We start from the raw sequence: 22474 nt of genomic DNA on the forward strand, positions 1-22474 counted from the left end.
AGAAGCTGAAACAGGAGAATGATTGGCAGCTGCTATGCTTGAAAGATGACTTAAACTAATAAACATCAAACAGTTTCTGATTAATTTTCTGTCAATCATATAAGTGATTAATAGACTCATTGTATTTAAAGAACATTTTAAATTTAGCCTATGTAAAAATATATATAATAACAAATTACTTTACCTCCAAGTCAGCCTGATGCAATAATAATAATAGTTCATGCCTCCGGACATACCCTGTGAAGTTCACCACACAACTTCGTGTAATTATACAGCAGTAATTAGACAAAGGAAGCTGGAAATTGTTATTGTCTTTAACTTAATTTCAAATGTTTACAAAGTTTTTTAAGGTGTTGAGTGATTCATCTTACCAATAGACCATCTTTAACTGTAGTTACGGTCCTCGCGTCACTGAGCAGACTGAGCGGAGGCAGGAGACAGTAGCTGCTGCTGACTTTATTTATTTACAGGTAGTTAGCCCACTGTTAGCGCTAGCGACCTGCTAGCTAGGAAACGGTTAAGTTAGCTATTTATCTAGTTAGCAGTTAACGTTTGTGGTTTTGCTTGTCAAACCTTTCAGTGGATACTTTCAAGAATTTTCCATATTTTACTTTACTATAACTATTCCAGCAGAAGCCAGCTGAAGAGGAGGAACTTAACCTAGCTAAGGTAACAGTTAGCTAAAGTTGGCTATGCTAAACTGAAAATAACAGAGCTGACCTTTGAGGAGGTTGGTCTAATCTTATCTGACTGTATGTATGTAATATTTAGCTTTTAACACCACAGAGTTAGTAATATTTCTTGCCACTTAGCGTTACTATTTTTGTCTATTTTTTTATCTCAAAAGAATTCAGTTCTGACAGCTCTTCATCCACTATAACGTTAGTTAACATTACCTCTTTCATTTTTTGCTGCTCTGTTTGTTTTTATTTATTTTAGACGCACTGTCGTATTACACTTTTTCAACTTTCATAAAACTTAATTTTGATGCTTAGAGATATGGCCAGCATGGCTCATCACACATATGCGCACACATAGTGCTTTACTGTAATGTAGTGTTGAGTAGTGCAGGAAAATTTCACGTCATTTATGCCAGTGAAGAAATTCAGCTGAACAGACACCAACCCAATACGGGTGTAGCAAACACAAGCTATATTATTTAGGTATTGGACTAGAAGTGGTCTTAGAGATGATGCAAGATCAAAGGTGTGAGGGCGAAAGACGTGTGATCTGGGTGGTGAGAAGGACAGAATTTGGATTAAAAGAGGAGAACTGAGTCCGAGCCAGATGAGAAGGGCAGAAGATCAAACGGCACAAGCACTTTCACACAATATGCCTTATATACTGGTAAAATAGCCCTTCTCTGTGAAGATCAGAACAGAGTGCTCAGAGTTCAGCTTTCGATCGGAAGGGATTAGTTCTGTCAATGGCTTTTGCTCTGATAAGCCTTCGGGTGTTTTCCATAGGAAGTGTTGTTATTTCTGCCTCTATTTTGAGTTTAAATCTGATATGGTGCTGTTGGTGCTTCAGTCTTTGTTTGATTGCGGGCATTATCAGGCCCATATGACTGTGTGTGTGTGTGTGTGTGTGTGTGTGTGTGTGTGTGTGTAAACCCTGTGACAGACAAATGATGTAAGGCAGGCCTAGTGGCAGATTTGTGGCAACATGATGACAGGAAGTTGAAATACTCCATCCTTCTTTAAATTAATTCATCACTCAAATACAAAAGGGAATTTGTAAACAAAATTGTCCTCTGTTAGTCCTTAGAAATACAGAACCCAGGACACAGGCTGATGCTATTTCTAGCCCAGTTCCAGCCAACCAGTGTGAAGAAGCTTCCCTGTTGTAAAGTAATTGAGCTAGGAATAAATATACACAAATAGTTATGTTTCGGTATTGGATAAGAGATCCATTATGCTGCGAGAGAAGTCTAGGGGAAGTAATGATTATTTTCATTATTGATGAATCAGTTTTTTAAATTTAAATCATTTGTTCTATAAAAGAAAGAAAAAATAGCACAAGACGCTGATTGTTTTTTTCCCACAGCCCAATGTGACATCTTCAAATAGCACATTTTGTCTAACCAACAGTCCAAAACCCAAAGATATTCAATTTACAGTGATATAAAAAATTATAAATTCAGCAAATCCTTATATTTGAGAAGCAGCGATCAGTGAATGTTTGGCATGTTTGGTTGAAAAATGCCTCAAATTAATTTATCATCAAAATTACATTTTTTGTTGATTAATCTCTTTATCAACTTAGCATTTCAGTTTGTTATCTGTATATTAGTATATTGGTCTGCTGCTATAAATTGGTCCTTAAAGCAACTTTAGTGAAATAACAAAAAGCCCCCAAAACCTGTGGACGTGTTCCTGTCTGTGCCCACTGAGGTGTGGACATGAAATGACTGATTGTACTGATGTGTGTCAGAATAGGGAGTCATTGCTGTTGCTAAATAAGGGGTTTCCCTTCAGTAATGATGATGCTAGTGACCACTTCCCAGATACAAAAAGACAGATTAACACAGACATAGAGTACATTTCATTACGACAGGGTTTCAGATGGTGTGATTGACTCTGTGAAGCATGAGGGGTTTCCCGCTCTCCGTCTCTTTGGCCGCATCCTGTATGTTGCATGACTGACTCTTGCCTTTTGACAGCCCCACAGATGGACCCTTTCCATCTGATGATGCTTGTGAAGCTGTAAAAAGGAGAAAAGATAAACTTTTTCATGATACTTATGGATTACAGTAGGCAAAGTGTTTATCAAAGACACATCTATAAAAAGCTTAGTGGTCTAGACTCCCCCTTTATTTTTTGTTCAAAAAAGGAATTCAGAACTAAATTAAGATTTGTGTGAAATGATGCTCATTCGCTGAGCTACAGGTGTGAATATTATTATAATATATAACTAATGCTGAAACTCGATTCATTGATTGACTGAATTTTTTTTTGCCAGCAATTTTGATAATTTATAGTATCTGTTTGAGTCATTTTTCAAACAAAAATACCAAACATTTGCTGGTTCCAGCTTCTCAAATGTGAGGATTAGCTGCTTTTCTCTTTTATGTCATTGTAAATTAAATATCTTTGGATGTTGGACTGTTGGTCAGATCAAACAAGCAATTGAAAGATGTCACCTTGGACTCTAGGGAAATGAAAATAATTCACTGTATTCCAACATTAAAAACACTAAATGATGATGCATAAATTGAAAAAATAATAGTCAGATTAATTGCTAATGAATATAACTGCTAGTTGCAGCCGTAGTATTAACATTGATACAATACTATTACAACCCTGTTCTCTGCTCTGCATATGCTCCATTTTATTCCTTTTCTTTTACTTTCTTCTGCTGTGATGACCCATTTTCCCCACAGGAATCATTAGAGTTTCTGTTATAATCTAAGCATTGTATCATAACAGTGTAAGGCTGAGTGTTCTGTTTTAGTGGATGTATGACAGCACTACTGCCAGTGTTAGCTGCAATGTCCTTAATAGTTCAGATGGCTATAAAGTTTGAACGACAAGTTAACAATCTTCATTTATTCAACACAAAGTGAGTTAGGGAACTTGACCACTTGAGGGAGAATTTGCACCTCGGGATGGAAAAATATGACGTCTGCTTTGCATATGACTTAAGGCATAGTTCCACTAGAACTGTCTTGCCTCCAAACGGATTCTCAAAGTCTAATTTTCAGCCACAAAATAGCTGTCTTTCAGTCATTATTGCACAAAACCTACTTTAGTTTTCACTTTTTCACATTAGCCTCCTCAGAAGTAAGGAAAATCCCCTGAGTTATGTTAAAACCGAACCATTTATAACCTAGATTCTTACATCATTCTCCATGTTCATCATTCATCATTATTCATGTTCTATTTACAGTGGTGCTTACTGCTCATGATTATAACTACAGGTAATGCACTTTAATGTTCTTGACTGCTTGGGGTGATTATCATTACAGGGCAATGGTTTGTCATTACAGTATGTCCATGTTTTTTGCTCATTTTGGTTCCTCGTCTTTGTCTCCTAAATATGATAAAACATGAGAAAAAAGTTTTGCTTGCTTACTCAGGCATGCATTTGAAAGGGTGAGAGGGGTGCTGCATTTTACATGCAAAATTAGGACTTGGTGTCAATTTCAGCACAAAATATGTAAAAGGTAACCTCAAATGCGGAATACATCATGTCCATCATCATTGGGATGAAATGTTCCCTTAAAAGCTTTTGTTATGCCTTTCTCCATTTTCTTTGTTATTGAACACTGTAATATTTTGTGTTTGTTGCTTTTAGATGTCCATGGACAACAGAAAGAGACCAGCAGGTTCCTCGAACTCTGGGAACTTTGTTCACTGGTCCTCCTCGTTTCCGCGGCAGCCAGCCAGGGTCCTGATTGTGGAGGCACTACCACCCTGGTGGTCAGACACCTGTATGGTGCTCTGTGATGCTCTAGATAACTTCCTGTCCCTGGCCTGTAGTCTGGAAGGACCCTGTAGGATACCACTACTCAGCCTGTACGCCATCAGCAGGCAGCAGGAATGTCTACTGCCATTTGTGGTAAGACAGATGAAGGTGAAGTGTTTCTAAGAGCTATAATTGCTTTTTCTTGTTTCTTGTACCCTTCTTCCCTTTGTTGCTTTCTGTCACCCACTGTCCCTCTCTATTTTTAGCAGGTTCGAGGTAATCTGGCCAGGCTGCGTTCCTGTGTGGAGGAGCTGAGGTCTATTCCAGGTGAAGGCTGCATCAGAGGAGCAGCCAGAAGAGGCGAGCTTCTGCGACAGGCAGTGCTGGACAGTCTGCAGCAGTTTAAACAGTACATCAGGCATACCAGTACTGGCAACCAGGCTAGCAACAATACATCTGTGGAGGTGAGCATAGATAGACCATCTATATGCAAAAGTTTGCTTCTGCTGAGCTTTCTGGTTACCTTGACTTTCATCAGCAAATTGTGCCTGTGCTTTTAGAAGCAACACCACTCCTGTTACAGCTCACAATAAATGTGTACATAAACCAACAAAAGCACAGAGCTACAGACTTGTGAATCAGCCTGATGGGCTTTTAAAAAGACATGCATCCCAGGTTGACTCTAAATGGCTGCAAAAGTTAACCTATCATAGGCTGGCATAATACTGTAAACAAAAGCTGATTTGGTGTATTTCCAACTGTTCTTGAATACAGTTCTAGTATTGTTCACTTACTGACTCAAGGTCTGTTCATTTTATATCGCAAAGGCTTGAACCCAGGACCTCATACATGCGAAGCATGCGCTCTACCACTGAGATACATCCCCCCACTTACACGATAAGCCGGCTGGTTTTCAAAATGAGATGCCCGTGCTAATGTTTTCAGGCCATTTTTGTAAAGCTCTCTATCCATATGGAAACAATAATATGAATGAAAAGAACTGTGCAGCAACAAGTGGAGATGCTGGAGATTGAACCCAGGACCTCATACATGCAAAGCATGCGCTCTACCACTGAGCTACATCCCCTTCCAGCTGTGTTATACACCTTACCCTCTACAACAAAGGTTGAGAGCTGAATCATGTTAAAAGTTGTTCTCAGTTAGTAGGGATTCAGACTGATTCAGGGACTGGATACTCTGCTGAGTCTCAGCTGTCTATACTGTGTTTTAAAACAGCCGAACCCGCGATTTAGATCTCGTTTGCATTTTTTTGTTTCTCTTCTCAGACAACTACATTACATCGTGACTTGATCGCAGATAATAAACTGTTAACAAGGCAAACAGTAACTCGCGGCCCTCTGCATATAACATGAATACAGATCTTTTTACAAAGATCATTCTCAGTGGTCAATGCTGTACAACATCTGAACCCTGCATATCACAATGACACAATAGGTGGAGATGCTGGGGATTGAACCCAGGACCTCATACATGCGAAGCATGCGCTCTACCACTGAGCTACATCCCCTCATTTCTTTTAGGAACTGCAAGACAAAAAAACATGCAGTAACCACTTATTGTATATGAAGTCATTTCCACAAAATATTTGGCTGTTTCTCTCTCTCTAGATCCATTATGAAGGAACATCTCTTCAGCTGCAGTCTAGCTCAGACTGAATAGACCCCTTTGATATTCAAGCTTTGTACTTCATGCTAATGTAGGGAAGAGGCTCCACTTATATCTGTTAAATGAGCTCTCTTCAGGACCAATTCAGTGTATTTAGCAGCTGCAAAAACATATTGAATTAGGAATCTAATTTGCATTTTTAAAAGCTTAAAAAAGTCTTTGTTAACACAGTCCATTTTAGTGGTTGAGAACTCTTCACATCTTATATCAGACAGTCCACTTAAAACCAGCTCATGTACATTTCAAATGCGGCTCTATTCATCTGCTGCTGAGCCGTCTGTCTAGGAAAAGTGGAAAATGACATCAGTAAAGTTTCAGTAGTTTTTAGTGCCTTCCTCTAGAATGACCAATCCGCTATCACATTTAAGTGGAAAATCCTTTGAGTGCACAAAGTATTTCAACCACTTTTTGAGTTGCACCTACTTTTGTACAGTCTGTGTTTAAATAGTTTCAAGGCAAATCCTTGTCTAATTTGTTTCAACTTGCTGATTTACATCGCTTCATTATGACTCAAGTGGATGGAATTGTTGACGTCAATAAAAGAGCATAGCTATCACTTTGATGCAGCACATTTAATAGAACTATTCATTCCTATGTATGTTATGTAATTCAAAGCCAGCTTTGGGCTAATATTCCGTAAATGTTCCAGGCTCAAAACTTGAGACACAAATCCAGCATTTTAGATGTCAGCAAATGACGGTTTAGTGGAATAGGAATATTAGTTGACATTACTAAAAGCATCTCATTTGTTAGATTTAAATGTTGGGCATATGGGGAACCAACTGAGAAATGAGCCAGTCACTGTCCTTGTTAAATTTCAACAACATATCCTCTGGGTACAAGGCTCTGGGTTGTTGACGAGGATTTCTCAAATCCAACCAGCTTTATTAGGAAGCTCTGGACAGATGATTACACTAAGACCCACTGTTTCCGACATCAGCAGATATGAATAGCACTATTAGGAGACAGTGAGACACTAAGCAGAGACATGGCTCTGGGTGTGTGTGTTGCTGATTCACTTATGCAATCCATGTTTTTATCCACATATGCGTTTCTACCATTCATGTGTGTGTGCCGTTCTCTATGATGTGCATCAGGCTTCAGCAGCAGATTCTACTTTTGTCCAAACAGCAGGAAGCAGAGAGCAGAGCACATCAATAATCCCAATCTAATCATCATCATTGATGCTGTTAATGTGATTCAGTAGGGTACTCAGCATCATCCTTACTTTAATTTATCTGTTTTCCCCTCATTAGGCATGTAAATGCCACAGAAAAGTAATTTCATCTCTTTCCATCAACAGACATAGTGACTACGTATTTTAAGATGTTTTCTTCTGCGCAGATCTTCTACAGAAATCTTCATTATCAAAAAAAATATTGGGTTTGTAAAAAACATTTTACAGTGTATTATCAGCAGTTTTGTTCATTCGTGATGCCATGACATGGGAGATAATGATAGCTCAGTTACAGGAAACATTAAAATTATAGATCATAAGGCAAGAGGGCAGTTGAAGCTGTGTTTTTACTCATGAAAACATAGTATGTTTAAATATAGAGTTGTGTCATTATCACATCCGGTATGCCACTTTTCTGTTAAGGTCGGAGTTTGCTTTACTGGAACTAGGACAGCGGTTCTGACATGTGTTTAATTTAGTAACAGTAATTTACGGTACAGTATGTCATGTCCCTAAAGTACAACAGAAACACAATAGTCAGACCCAAAGAATGCTTTGCTGTGGTGCTGTTGTGGTCTGTTCTTCTAAAGATATGACAAATTGAAACACTAACTTGATCTTTCATAACGCCAGCTGTAACAATTCAGAAGTGAGCTTTTGTGAGTTGTGGGGAGGAACAGCTATGTGGCTTAATAATAGTAAAATTAAAACTGATTGAAGTTTTTCATTGTTGTCAGGATGGAGCAACAGTGTCGGTAGCCCTACGTAGCTGTGCATTTTTTTCTCCTCTTCAATCTGATGTGAGTAGTGGCCCTCTAAATTTACTGTATTTTCTGACATAGAGCAGCTAAAAATTGCTGCCTTGGTTTCTGAAATTAAATTTTCAAATACATTTTGGGTATGCTTCAAAAGAACAAGTTTGCACAACCACAAATGAAGGCCGCACTCAAAGACGGGGGCGAACAGCCTGCTGTCATGGAGAGGTGCGAGACACGATAAAATAAACAGTGTAGGGTACACACATCCAAAAAACTTGTACTGGATCAAAAAACAAACTGAAGGCAAAAGTTAGACAAAAGATCCGCACACTGTACTGATAGCTCCCAGCAAATTTCATTTAATAGAGCAACGTTTCGATCTAGAGGTCTTCTCAAACAGAACAAGCAAAATATAGACCAGGGATTCCGGATTTTCTGACCTGAAAATGTGACCCACGTGAATCATGCATATCCGTTTTGTTGAGCTGCCCAAGTGAAATGTTGAGGATTTAAGGACACAATTCAGGAGGGGTGAATGTAAGAGGTCAATATAAACATAGCTTGTGAATTTCACCAAAAACATTCCTTTTCATTATTTCTCTCTTTTTGAGTCTGAATCTCCTGCCTGTGTGTGCTTTGGGGTTTGTGTGTCTAAACACGTTCAGCGTGGTTACGTAGGTATGTGCATGAGCGCACGGGTCAAGCCTTTTCCAACTGACACAAGGTAGGTTGCGTGGCATCAAACTCCACCTTGGAGAAAATGGGCAAATGTTAGAATGCTGAGTTTGCCACCTAGCTGTCATAACAAAGCATAACAAATTAATTTAAACAGACAATGAGCAATGAGATTCAATTAGTTAACCAGAAAGAAAACTTATTTCATTACTTTAACCACTATAAAAATAGAAAATCACAGTATCAATTCACATTACATTTCAAGTTTAGATGCACTAAAATTACGTTAACAGGAAACGCTGTAGTGTTACCATAGCAACCACACCATCCTTTGCCAATCACATGCCTGATAGGCACAAACACATTCATCACTCAGGTGGTTGTGATCAGCATGATTGAGAGTCAATCAGAGCAGAGCTGGTAACACTGTCTGTTACTCCCATATAGGGGACAAAGCATGCCTCTATGGAAGGGGCAAAAGTAGAAAAAAAAAACATTAAGAAAAATATTATACAAGAACATATTAAATCTAATAACAATTCTTTCAAATACTTAGCATGAATCACATAAATCATCCAGAAGAAACAAGTATCATACAAACTGCTATATAGAAAAGTACAAAGAAAAAGTAGAAAAGTAAAAACAGTAATATATTACTTGACCAAAAGGTGTTAAACAACAAAAGCAATGGGCCAGAATTTGTATTAATACCTACAGGAGGAATATCAACACATATTCATATTAAAATCTGTAAAAGAAGAGTAGGATATGTTAATCATACTTGTTTGGATTAAAGTGTGTGTTTCAGCTATAACCACTTACAAAAAAGGTTTAAGATCAAACGTTCAAGCCCTTAGGTGATAGAGTGTTAAGAGTAAAGCTATAGAATGCCTCTCTTTTCAGAAGGATGTTGTTGTTGTCCCTTCCCCTTCTGGGGGTTTTCATGTATTCAATCCCAATGTTTCTGAGTATGTTTGAACAAATTAAAATGCACAGCTACAGGGTTCTTTTGGTCATTAGTGCATATGAAATTTATATTCTCTGAAATACAGAAGAATGAAAAAAGAGCTTGAGAGAGAAGTTCAAATCCTGCTTACTTTCTAAAATTGTCGCTTTCAGAAAGTTACAGAAATTGTCATACACAACCTTTCCAATTCCAACATTGGAAAATGGTGGACTTCAGAAGTTTAACAGACACTAATTTGAAGCATACTGACGCCTTTATGTGTACCTTTTGGGCCTAGCAGTTAGGCTTTAATGCTGGGGACTCCTGCAGTCAAGAGGTGTTCTTTCTTTCCCTTTATTTGATTCTTTCCATTTCTGTTTAAGGTTGTCACTGTAAAATATTTCTTATTTGAGTTGTCCTTTGAGTCCTTTTTGTTCCAGGTTTGCTGAGGCATTTTTCTATTTCCTTATGCTATAATCACAGGTTACTGTGGTGACGAGCCAGCCAGGTCAGGGCATTGTGCGCCAGTTCGAGATGGGACTTAAAGATGTTGACCCGGTGTCACTGAAGCGCCTCCTGGTAGTACAGATCTGTAGACCAGCAGATTGGGGCCAGGACAACCCCTCACCTGAAGCCACGCCCACTGACACTGAAGGTAGGAAACAAAAACACAGTACATGCAGACACGAAAATATACACTTACACACTGGATCACAAACTGACACACGGTTAGTACACATACTGGTCATGCAAGGTTGGTAAAACGAACACACTCATGCTGCTAGTATATGGTACATGTGACTGTGTTTTAGCTAACAAGCAAGGAGCATTAATACACAGTCAAACAACTTGAAGGAGGTCTGCTATCTATTTCCTGAACCAACTTTACTGCCCCCCCATTTTCCACATACTTTTCCCCTGCGCTTTCTTAATCATCTTCAGTGGAGTTGTGTAGCGTTGACCAATTTATTACGCTGCATTTTTACAGTTTGTCACGTATCTACAATCAACACTCGAGACATGTCACAATTTATAGAACTTGGCTACAATCCAAACATTTGCCAATCCTCTCAGAAAGACTAATTTCATAATGATATGTAATTCGTTGTAATTACATGAAGGTTCAAGTGGTGTGGTCTGAATAAGTAGAGAGTGCAGTGAGGATTGGACAGAAATGAAGGGGAGGAAAGGAGGAGACTAAGAAAAATAGAAAGTGAAAAAACAACATAAATGGAGGAGGGAGGAGAGAAAAAATGAGAGCAAGTGTAAGCGAAAGAGGGGTGTGGTAAACACAGTCAGTGAAGTCTTTCTTGTAAAAATATTTTTGCACCATCTGAAATATTTATTACATGGTGATAAATAGTTATCTGTATCAGTGGAGAGAGTGACTGAGCTGACTGCAACTTTGTTTTCTCACTGTTTGAGATGTTGGAAACATGATACTAATGATATTGTAAGTTTTAACTCAGCTGACACAACTATGTCAGTTATGTAATCCCTCTTTGTTTGTTGTCATCACCCCCTCTCTGTTATTTTTTACATCATATCTAAAGAAAAATGTTATGGATTTATCCCAGTTCTCCCCATTAAATGTTGCCCTTGCTTCCTTTGGAGTCAATCTTTTCTTTGGAGTAGCCTTTTAAACAGAGCTAAACTAAACCAAACTAAATGAAAGCAGAGAACATGGATAAAGAATGACCACAAGGGTGTGGAGGACCTATTTGTGTTGTTAAAAGCAGATGGTATCCAGTTTTATGTTACTTAACCAGCTTAGTGTCCTGTCTTTTAAGCCAGAGGTTCCCAACCTGGTGGTTAAGGGGTCCCAAGGAAAATCTCAGGGGTTAGATAGAAAAGATAGAAAAGAAAGAAAAAAATCTTTACTCTTCATGTCCACAGTGAGGCCAAGTCCTGTAATGATAGATTACAAATAGACTTTGCTTCATTTTAAGGGGTCACACGCCAAAAAGGTAAGCTATTGGCTAGGTGTTATGGGTAGCCCTTGATGCAAAGTGCAGTCGTGATAAATATTAATTTGAAGAGAAAGGTGGATGGTTAAACTGTCACTTACTAGAGGGAAGTTGTGTATTGGAACATCAATTGGGTGCAGGCTTAATCAGAAGAAAGAGGGATGAGCATGTTGTGTGTGTGTGTGTGTTTAGTCTGACTATAAAAAAGTATCTAGAAGAAAAGCTACAGGAATCACTATGTATGTGTCCCTGCAGCAGCTCCTCTAGTACAAATTCCTTTGTATTTTTTGTATTCGTCGATCAATATGAGTGATGCTTAATCATGTCTAGGGGATGGGGATTGAGACCCACTTCTGTAAGGACCTGGTTCCAAATTTCTCAAACCCCTTAAATCAATAAGGTCTGCGCTTATCGATACTGCTATCGAGACCAGCAGATCCTATAACATAACGTTATGTCTCGAAAAACAAGAGTCACGTCTCGAGAGACAAGCGTCCATGCTAAAGCACCTCAACGTTGCACATCAGTTGAAGCCTAAATGCAGTACCTTCGACTGGAACATCACCAACTCCGGCTGCCGTTGTGAGACAATCATCCTCCTCCACCCAAGATATGCATGGTGCACGCACCCCAACTTCCCCTAACTAGCAAGTCCCGATCGTTGACAATAATAATCCAATTGATAATAATCCAAAAATATGGAATCTCTTAAAGTGACGATACAGACATTAACCAACACTTTACAGTGAAAACGAAATACTTATTGAAACATTAACAAACCAGTTTCTTCAATATTTAATACATTTCATTCATTTAAATGATGGTCAGCTCAAGCTCACCCCATCTTTATTGTTGGAAAAAATTTGATGGACATTTATTGCTGCTGATATATTATTTTACTATTCTCATAGTTATACTTGTGATATAAGGGACACTGTGTATTCCTTTTCAAATAAATGGCCAGCATCAGCAGTGTTTATTGAAGGCTAGGCAAATTTCATTCTGTTCAGAAATCAAACTGTCACAGACACGCCAGGCTCCACCTCATCTCAGCCACACCGCTCCTCCTCACCTGAATACTAATCACCTGCACCTGTGACTCAGCACACACCTGGTTGCAATTAGCCACTCCTCTCCACTATAAATCTCCACTCTTCACCTCAGTCAGTGTCCGGTCTCGTTCGCTAGAAGGACAGAGCTACGCCTCCTACCTTCAGTTAACCTCGGACTCTTCTACGACGCTACTTCTTGATCACAGCCATCCAGCGCTACGAACCTCTAACTCGACTCCAGTTTTCTATGGGTAGCAGTTCTCACCCGGCTCCGGAGTGTCTTCTGTCTCCAGTGTGTGTGGCTCCCGTTCCCGTCGCCTCGTGTTCAGCTATCCAGCTCCTGCACTCCACCACCGTCAGTGATACAAGGGACGGTATCTTCTCTACTCCTATAGACTCTCTATTTCTCTCTGTAATCAATAAACTCTCGAAATCTCCTTACCAGTGTCTCCGGGTTGGTCTGTCCGTAACACAAACAGTCACAGACTTACAGTTAAGCAATAAAAGCAATACCAGTTCTGTTAAGAATTTATTATCGTCTCATCTTTCCACCAAATTAATAGGAAAATATCGATAGTGGTAGTGATAAAGACTTGGATCGTTAAGCAGTCTCGAAAATTGTATCAATATCAATAAAAATTAACAATCCCCATCCCTATTCCTGTCTCTCTCCAGTGTCTAATAAAAAAGCAACGCCATTGAACAAAGAAATGTTTGGAATGGGGCCTTGGAGACATTGTTATATAGTTACCACAGTCTGATGATAGAGGCCAACACCGTTTTAGCTGCTGTGATGCCACTGGAACTAGATGACTTCGTTCCTCCACAGTGTCTCCAAGTGTTTATAGTGCTGAGTGTTTGAAACATAATCACTTGAGCTATTTGATACTACGGCCTACACCCTCTTAATTATGTCAACAGCAGTGGTGCTACTAAACCACTGAGGTCCCACATAAAGCTGTTTTATTAGAAAAGGTTCTTTCCAATGGAGAAAACATGACTGATGCTACCTAAACAATTTCATACAGCGTTATTTGTTGCACTAGTGTTTTGTTGGCTTAGAGCACAGATCTTTCCTTCTGTGTTACTTTTACAAAAATGATGAGTGTTTTTGTGCCTAGTGTGTAACTGAATTATCAGTTTGCGTCTTCCTGTATTTTCTGTCACCATCAGTTTTCTCATAAATAGTAAATCTTTTAACTCAAAGACTTGGAAACATGACAAATAATATGACAGCAGATGAGTTATTTTTGTTCTTATTTTATTTGCTGTGATATTGGCTTAATAATATAAACAGTATGACCTGTGGATTTGCTTGTTTAAAAAAGGTGACAAATCAACCAGGCCTTAAGATACCTCCTTAAACATGGGACCACAAAGTCTTTTTGTATGAAAACCTCTCCTGAATGTACTCTGAATGATATATTACTCACAGTAAAAAGACAAACATTTTGGATGAAATTCTGTAAGCAGCTGTGCCTTTTTTGTTTATGGAGTCAGCACTGCATCCAAGAGCTACATCGACCTCAGAGTTCATCTGGCTGAAAACTGAAGTAGGCTTAAATCAGAGATAAGAAGTTTAACTGTCTAGCCAGTATGAATTCTACTCAGACTTACTGGATGCCCGCAAAGGTCCTGAAATTTTATTTTTATAAGTAGTTTATGCACTGCTACCTACATAACCCCTAGAGAAAGTTCGACAAGGTGTTTACTGTGTTAAAAAAAGAGTTCAGATACCTGCTGTTGAGGGTGTAACCCACAAGGGTAGATGCAGAGACTCTCAAAAACGACAGTGTACAGGGTAATACTTCTGTTTGATTTTCAATTTCCTTTCAACTTTAATATTATTTATGAGCCTGAGAACCTTGTAGCAGAACTTTGCTAATCGGCCATGGCATGTAATATGCATTCTGAATGTCTGAATGACCCATTGTCCACTTGTTTATTCTTTCAATTTGGAAAGCACTTTGTAATTTTGGTTTTGAAAAGGGATCTGTAACTAATCTACCAAATCTAATGTGCAAAAATTTCAGAAGCAATGTTTATTCTGGGAATACTCTGGAATCTGGGTGGAATCTTAATCGTGTCCGTGTGTGTAAGATACTGGGTGGGAATGCTCTGTGAGAGGGACAGCCTGCAGGAAATACGTCTCACTTAACACCAGACAATTCTTTTTAGCTATGTGTGTGTGTGTGTGTGTGTGTGTGTGTGTGTGTGTGTGTGTGTGTGTGTGTGTGTGTGTGTGTGTGTGTGTGTCAGTCAGTCCATGGAGTGCAATACGTTATAGGAAGTGGGTGGAGTATCTATTTTTCATTTTGTACCAAAGTGAGACTTGGAGCAAAAGCCATAACTAATGTTTTCACTCTCTTTCTTTGTCTGTCATCATTGTCACTCACTTATCTCATGGAAAGAAAACAGGTCACAACTACTGTCTAGAATAATTATTACATAACTGTGTGTGTGTGTGTGTGTGTGTGTGTGTGTGTGAGGCAAGTTAAAACAAATACAAACAGATGCACACACAGTAGCTTTATTTATTTATATAACACTTTTCTGCTTCACAGTTAATAAAAAGTGCATAATAGTACACAGTATGAAGACAGCAAGTAAAATACAATTTGTAAAACGGAAAGATATACTCAACAATAAATGCAATATAACAAACAAAACAAAATTAAAAGACAAATTAAACCAATAGGAACTGCAAGCAGCAAGTCTTTACTAGGTTTCTGTAAATGTTCCATAGTGTAGGAGCTAAAACGGTAAAAGCATGGTTCCCCTTTGCGCAAGCAGCTGCACAGTACAGTGCAGCTGCTTGATAGAAACATCAGTAAGAGGACAGTTATGCAAATGTGTAATTTTTCAAAAGGCTGACAGCCGTTAGCCGCTTAAACTGTGTGTGTGTGTGTGTGTGTGTGTGTGTGTGTGTGTGTGTGTGTGTGTGTGTGTGTGTGTGTGTGTGTGACTGAGATGCAGCATATTTTATAGTCACTGGGAGCACAACTGCGAAGTCTGCTGTGTGTGTGTGTGTGTGTGTGTGTGTGTGCATATTCTTGTACCTCTTGTGAGGAGCAATTTGAGTTTTGCACCTTGAGATTGAAGACTTTATTGGAAAGTGTGGACAGTTTGGTTGGTCCTAATTTCTGCAAGGTGCTTTTTAAGGGTTAAGACTTGGTTTTGGGGTTAAGGTTAGAACTAGGTTGAGGTTGAGCATGTAGTTCTGATTGTTAAGGTTAGGGGTGAGGAAATAGTTTATGTCACTAAGGGTCTTCACAATTATTAAAGTATAAATGTGTGGGTGTCTTAAGGCCATCGCTTTGATAAGCATCCTGTTTTTGTTGAAACTCAACCAGTGTATCCTTGAATCCCCGGCCTGTTGTGTAAATGTACAGTTGAGCACCAGGGAGAACATAGAGAAATGGGTCACAGAGTGAGAGAGAAGGAACACAGAGCGAGAGGAGCCGAGTGAGACAGAGACAGGGATTATTATGGCACCAGTGGTTTTGGTTTTCCTCCTCACAGTTGAACAGCCAAGTTGTTGACTGAAACAGATTCAACAAGTTGTCCCACACTGGAAGCAGCAGTTCCTCAGGGATAGTCAGCGACAATAACTATTTATTTCCATTGTTTAGTTTCGTAAGAGAAAAATGTACTGCATTGTTTTTCCTTAGCTACAAAGTCATATTGAAATGAAACTAATGAAATCTGTAAGTTGTGATGACAAAGTTGCAAGTTGTCAAGTCAATTTTTTCTTTATATAGCCCAGTATCACAAATCTGCCTCAAGGGGCTTTACAATCTGTACAGTATACAGGATTTTGTGAGATTGTGGTGAGTGACCTCGGACCCTCTAGGGGGGTTCGGAGGCATGCTCCCCTGGAAGAACAATTTGTACATATTAAAGTTAAATGCATCAATCTGGTGCACTTTGAGAGCAAATTAGGAGGCTAGATCTATGAAGAAGAGCTGTGCTCTTGTAAACAATTTAATCAAAAACACATTCAGGGTTTTCCCTATAGGTTTCTGGAGGGCTTAGGTGCTATGGTAACAGTGGGGGGTGGAATTTGATGTTATTTGACTTATTTGTTATTCAGACTATTATCATTACAATATTTATTAAAAAAACACACAGGTTGTAGTTTTTCACATTACACTCAAACATTGGCAAGAAAAAAAGTGAAAGAAATATGCTCACTGATAAAGTAAGCGCGATGTCCTGAAGTTATCCTTCACATTTTTGTGAGTGATCATAAAAAAATTATAATCACAAAATAACATTGGTTAAACAAGGCTTATAGTGAAGGGATTTGAACTGCGATTTGCTCATCCTCCCAAAGTCAGGGTGAAGCCACTAACCAGCTGTAGGGGTGGGTATCGATATCGTGTCTAGAGCAGCAACAGTCACTATATTCACTCAATAATATTTCACTGGAAACAAATCTAAAATGTCAGTAAAATAAATAATATTTCTGACAAAATACTGAGTGAAGTTTAGAAAGAATGAAGGACACAGACATCAGTCTCCTCTCTCTGCTGCTGCTGCTGTCATTCACTGCCTGTAGGAACCACTTGTAAAGAGAGGAGAGGCTGGTTTGTCTCAACCAGTAGCTAAATTTACAAGAATTTGCCAAATTTTAACATTCGTGGCAAACTAAGATAAACAGTTAGGCTACATACAAACAGCATTTGTTTTAGCTTGTTTGTAACAATTCGCTATTAGCTTAACAAGTGCACTGTGGTTGTAACAAAAACAACAACAACTGCGGACAAAGCAGGTGGATATATCGATTTTCTACTTTTCTACGTTTTGCGTAAAACGTTACCTTTACTTCACCTGGTTCACTGTCCCCACCGTGGCCTCTCGGCTCTGCTGTCCGCTGTGTGTGTGTGTGTGTGTGTGTGTGTGTGTAGGAGCCCCACCCTCGGTCAACCACGTAGAGGAGAGGACAGAGAAGCTAGCGTGACCATAAATGACAGCAAAACGTGGTAGAGAACTAGGCGTGAAAAAACACTTAGGCGCTGCACCTAACTACAGGATTTGTAACACTGCTCTGTCCTTAGAATCTCAATTCAGATGAGGAAAAACTCCCCCCAAAAAAACCTTTTAACGGGGAAAGAATGGAAGAAACCTCAGGAAGAACAACAGAAGAGGGGTATCTCTCTCAGGATGGACAGACATGCAATAGATATCGTGTGTACAGAATAGACCAACATAGTAAAATCACAGTATGGACAATCATGATGAAAGTTATGAATAGATTGTAACATATATGAAGAATGGATCTGGGAAGACATCAAGCAAATTAACTTTGTTGCCAAACAGATAGGAGCCACACAACCTCCTCTCCACCGAGTTGGATATATTATGCTTAAACATTGATGATATAATAATCGTAAGCTTTACTGAACATATTAAATATCAACAAATAAGTCAAAATGTGCTACAACATATATTCAAACATGAATTTTCTCAAGAGTAGCATAAACAAGGGAGCCTTTGTTGCATGTTTTTCTGTGTGTGTATAAAGGTAAAAATGGCCCCAAAAAAATCCTTAAAAAAGGAGTAGCATCTATTCTCAAAAATCACATTATTCAAATTTCTCACTATCTCACTATAATTATTCTTATAATCTCAATATTCAATTTTCTGCAAAAATTAGTAGTTGTAACTTCTTTTTTTCCACATGGTAGACACATAGGATACTGTGTCATAAAAGCCAGACAGATAATAACTGTTGCAGACAAAACATAAGTGCTTGCTTTTTTTCATTGAGCATTCCCCAGGGATGTGACTCCTCCACACTAATAGACAGTGCAGAAATGACACAGTCCAGTATTTTGAAAATAACACTGGCTGGCCAAAAGGGGATGCTAGGATGATCGGTCAAAACAAGGTTGTTACTGATTGTCCCAGGGGGGTGTACATATTTTTCAGGGTTGACACACTGCATTTAGTCTCTGTTGACCCCTCAGTGTGTTATGTTGATGCAATTAATTAAATGTAGTCACTTCACAGCTGTTTACTTTACAGTTGTCATTTTCGAAGAAAAGTAGCAAAAGTAGGGGAGGGGCGGAGGGACCAATGCCTGTCTTTTCACAGAGAAAAGCATTGTGTAGGAGCAAAGGGAGAGAAAGATGCAGACAGAAATAAAAAGAAATGCTGATAAAGAGTGCAATACAAGGAGGATCAGACCGATAGAAAAGAAGACCAGACAGGAACAGATTCAGACAGGTGTTGATAACAGTATCAGTAGGTGGGCAGATGCCCTCTGGCCCATTGCCATTGTGTGTGTGTGTGTGTGTGTGTGTGTGTGTGTGTGTGTGTGTGTATGTGTGTGTTCATAAATATTATCATGTATTCATGTATGACACGAGTCTACTGACGGCACGTTCGCCCCACATTGGACCCATACCATACAAGACAGCTGTCAGGTCATCACAATAAGATGAGGCTCCAGTCAATGCAAATCACTGCACACAGTCCACAGTACATTAATTACCAAATTAAGTACATTTTTATTTCACTGCTCTCTTTCTGTCCATGTAAACAAGCTTGTTCTCCCTTGCTTGATGTCTGTTTTTTTTCTCCTTTCAGGCAGTCAGTTAAGAGACATGTGAAAGTCAGTATCATCAAATTAATTTTCCCTTCACAATACTTGTAATGAGTCACGATTACATTGTGCCAAGAAGTGGTTATGTGTGTGCGGGGGAGAGTTCTGTATGTTTGCTTTTAGGGAAACTATTTCCAAACAAATGCATTGTATTTCATTAATGAAAGCTAATAAATGTCCCTGATATATCTAAAGCCTAAGTTAAGTCAGGGGTTATATAGTTTTGTTACTACCAGATAAGGAGCTAACATGTTAGCTTTTGTTGCTGAGTGACTCAAACTGTGTGACACAGACTATGGGGATGTGCAAGTTGCAAGTATGGAGCATACAATACGATGGATGAATTGGGTCCACCATTCATTCTCATTGCCAAAGGAAGGTTCTGCCAGATGGAGCAGTTTAAAACGTTCCTCCCTCCAGACTAGAGAAATACGAACTCTTGTCCAGCAGTCCCTCTGCGATCTGCTGTTGTGTGTGTATGTGATGTGAATTCATAAAGAGATGGAGCATGTATCTCTGTCTCCATATTGTGGTTATGTGTGTGTCCATGTGCATCAGCAATCTGTTGCACATAGACAGTTTCCATTCATGCTTGATTTCCAAATCAATATTTAAAGTCTTGTTATTTTCTATACATGCATCACACTGTAAGGCAGCTTCTAGACATCAGTCTGGATTTGGCATCACACAAGTACACTATGTACACATATTTGTGCAAGAACACACCAGACAAAACTTATATTTACTCTCGAGATAGAATCATGAGTTCTAAAAGGAAACATCCTTTTTGGGAGTAAGACATGTTATTTTTGCCAAGTCATCGTCAGCACTAGAGGACACCCACTGTGACAGACAGCCATGCACACACAAAGACACACTGATGCACACAAACACCGTCTGGAGAAGCTACAGTGATAGATCACTATTGTCTGACTGTCTCCCATGAGCACCTGGGCCTTTCTCTCCTGAGCTGCATCTCTCTCTCCTCTCTCTCTCTCTCTCTGAACCTGCTTAAAACCAAAGAAAATGACCATGAGAGTTAGCTGGACCAGAATTTGATCTACGTCACTTTTCAGTAGTTGAGAGGTTCCCCAAAGTCTGATATCACCAATCCACTTTACTCCAGCCCACCCTCTTTTTTGTTTTTTGTATTTTTGGTGAAATGTGTTGACAGTTTTGTTTACCTACTTTCCATATCCTGCAACCCTTTGATAGATTTTAACCAATAATCCAAAATTCAGAATAGAAGACTTTTATAGAAGAGCTAGAAGACTTATAGTCAGAGTTGTCAGTGGCTGTGTCTCTTGAAAGGGGCAGGCCCCTGGAACATGGTACAGGTTTACTATAGTACTATCAAAAATCACTTTCAATTATTCCTTCTAAAAACACATGGGTTCGAACCATTCAAATATCTGTTTTTGCGCATTATTTCCATACAACAAGAGAGACATAACTAATTTGAAAGGGTGTATTTATTTCAACATAAACATGTAAAAATCTGATGGCAAATTTCCTCTTTAGGTCCAGAGCGCCGTTGTGCTGTTACAGTGACAATTTTTGCACTTTCATGTCTTATCCAACCGTGTTTTGATTTGCACAAATTCAGTTTCAACTGTATTACATTCTTACATGTCATCTTCTCTTCAGATTGGTCAAAGCAGGTCAAAAGCCTTTATGCTGATTTTAGCATGTTTTTACAGGATTTCAGTAAAGTGTAGATTGAATATTTGAGCTACATCCCCTAGAATGCTTTTTCCTCAGCGGTCATAAACACACTATTAAGCATCAGGTTACAGCTATAATTGGAGATACTGGGGCTTGAAACCAGGACCTCATACATGCGAAAGTTTGGGCCTGGCACCAACTTTATTATTCTAATTGTTAATGAATAAGAATACTTAGTGAGTGTGTATCTCAAGTTTAGAGTTATGTGTAAATCAGTTTTTAAGGATTTGGCATTGATCACAACATTCAGTTTTCTTCAGACTGCAAGCCCCTCTTTTACATAAAAAGTAATGGCAAGGTGGAAGGGATCCAGCTTCAGAAAAGGTGCTGTGCTTTGCATCTTTGTAGCACATGTTTGAAGTTGAGAAAAGTTAGAATGATTGGCAAGGCATGGACTAATTACAACAAAAAGTAGCAGGTTGCACCATTTCTACATAGCTGATTTTTTTATAACAATAACCAATATAAAACATTGATTTGCTAACGGGCAGTTTGTTAGCCTAAGCTCATCAAGAGCTAACGGGACAACAAGTTAACAGTTTTTCAGAAGACACTTTTACTATGGACTCCTGTCCCGATCTTTCTGGTGAGTTTGTATCAGTTTTTATTCGTCGCTAACGGGACAACAAGTTAACAGTTTTTCAGAGATTAAACTCCTGTCCCGAAATCAGTTTTTATTCTGACAGAGGAGATTAAATAAAAGTGGACAACAGAGCCAATAAGCTACAATAGCTTGTTTAATTTTGGACTCTTCAGCCCCACTTGAAGGTCAGTACTGTCTAGGGATATTGCTATGAGTAAATGGCAGAAATTCACATCTTTCTGGATCATCTTCACCTCCTGAGTAGTGGAATTCTCGTATGACCAGGATGCAAGTTCTCAAGACACGTCGCAGTGCTGATTGTACCGTGCTGTTTTTAACCAAATGAGCGCAAGAAGTGGAGATGCTGGGGATTGATCCCAGGACTTCATACATGCAAAGCATGCGCTCTACCACTGAGCTACATCCCCTATACGCAACACTCTTCATGTTTCAAGTTTAAACGAGCAGATGGCTATCTCACTGCTGGACTGCTGTAGCTGGCGAGCTAATCGTTAGCTCAGTCACAATAGCTCCGGAGCGTCTCTTTATTTTCTCTCTGCTGTTCAGTTTACTTTTCCCTGGCATTTGTTCACCATTGCACACCGTTTTTGTTCAATAAAAAGTTAAAGAAGGGGGAAATAAAGCGAGTTTGCTAACGGGCAGTTTGTTAGCCTAGCTCATCGCTAACGGGACAACAAGTTAACAGTTTTTTCAGAAGACACTTTTACTATGGACTCCTGTCCCGATCTTTCGTGTATCAGTTTTTATTCCGACAGAGGAGGTAAAATAAAAGTGGACGAAAGGAGCAACAGCGCCAAAAAGCTACAATAGCTTGCTTAATTTTGGACTCTTCAGCCCCACTTGAAGGTCAGTACTGTCAAGGGATAT

The 22474-nt window shown here is 39.1% G+C and overlaps 1 protein-coding gene and 3 non-coding genes across 5 annotated transcripts in view; 1 reads left to right on the top strand and 3 right to left on the bottom strand.

Annotated features, from left to right (window-relative positions):
• Positions 1–282: 282 nt before the first annotated feature.
• Positions 283–22474, top strand: part of LOC122869927 (meiosis 1 associated protein) — a 50219-nt gene continuing 28027 nt past the window's right edge. Inside the window, exons 1-5 of one of the 2 annotated variants that reach the window (XM_044183354.1) lie at positions 283–470; positions 631–669; positions 4297–4575; positions 4677–4871; positions 10133–10304. In XM_044183354.1, the coding sequence (XP_044039289.1) occupies positions 4297–4575; positions 4677–4871; positions 10133–10304 (646 nt within the window). In that variant the 5' untranslated portion in view covers positions 283–470; positions 631–669. Of the gene's footprint in view, positions 670–4296; positions 4576–4673; positions 4872–10132; positions 10305–22474 lie in introns of both variants that reach the window. The other variant, XM_044183356.1, reaches the window with a different exon arrangement.
• On the bottom strand, positions 5423–5494 carry trnaa-ugc. Its single transcript has one exon. It is a non-coding gene; the product is annotated as a tRNA-Ala (tRNA).
• trnaa-cgc lies at positions 5864–5935 on the bottom strand. The gene has a single exon. It is a non-coding gene; the product is annotated as a tRNA-Ala (tRNA).
• On the bottom strand, positions 21943–22014 carry trnaa-ugc. The gene has a single exon. It is a non-coding gene; the product is annotated as a tRNA-Ala (tRNA).

The sequence above is a fragment of the Siniperca chuatsi genome, linkage group LG22 (assembly GCF_020085105.1).
Source record: "Siniperca chuatsi isolate FFG_IHB_CAS linkage group LG22, ASM2008510v1, whole genome shotgun sequence".
Classification (NCBI taxonomy): domain Eukaryota; kingdom Metazoa; phylum Chordata; class Actinopteri; order Centrarchiformes; family Sinipercidae; genus Siniperca; species Siniperca chuatsi.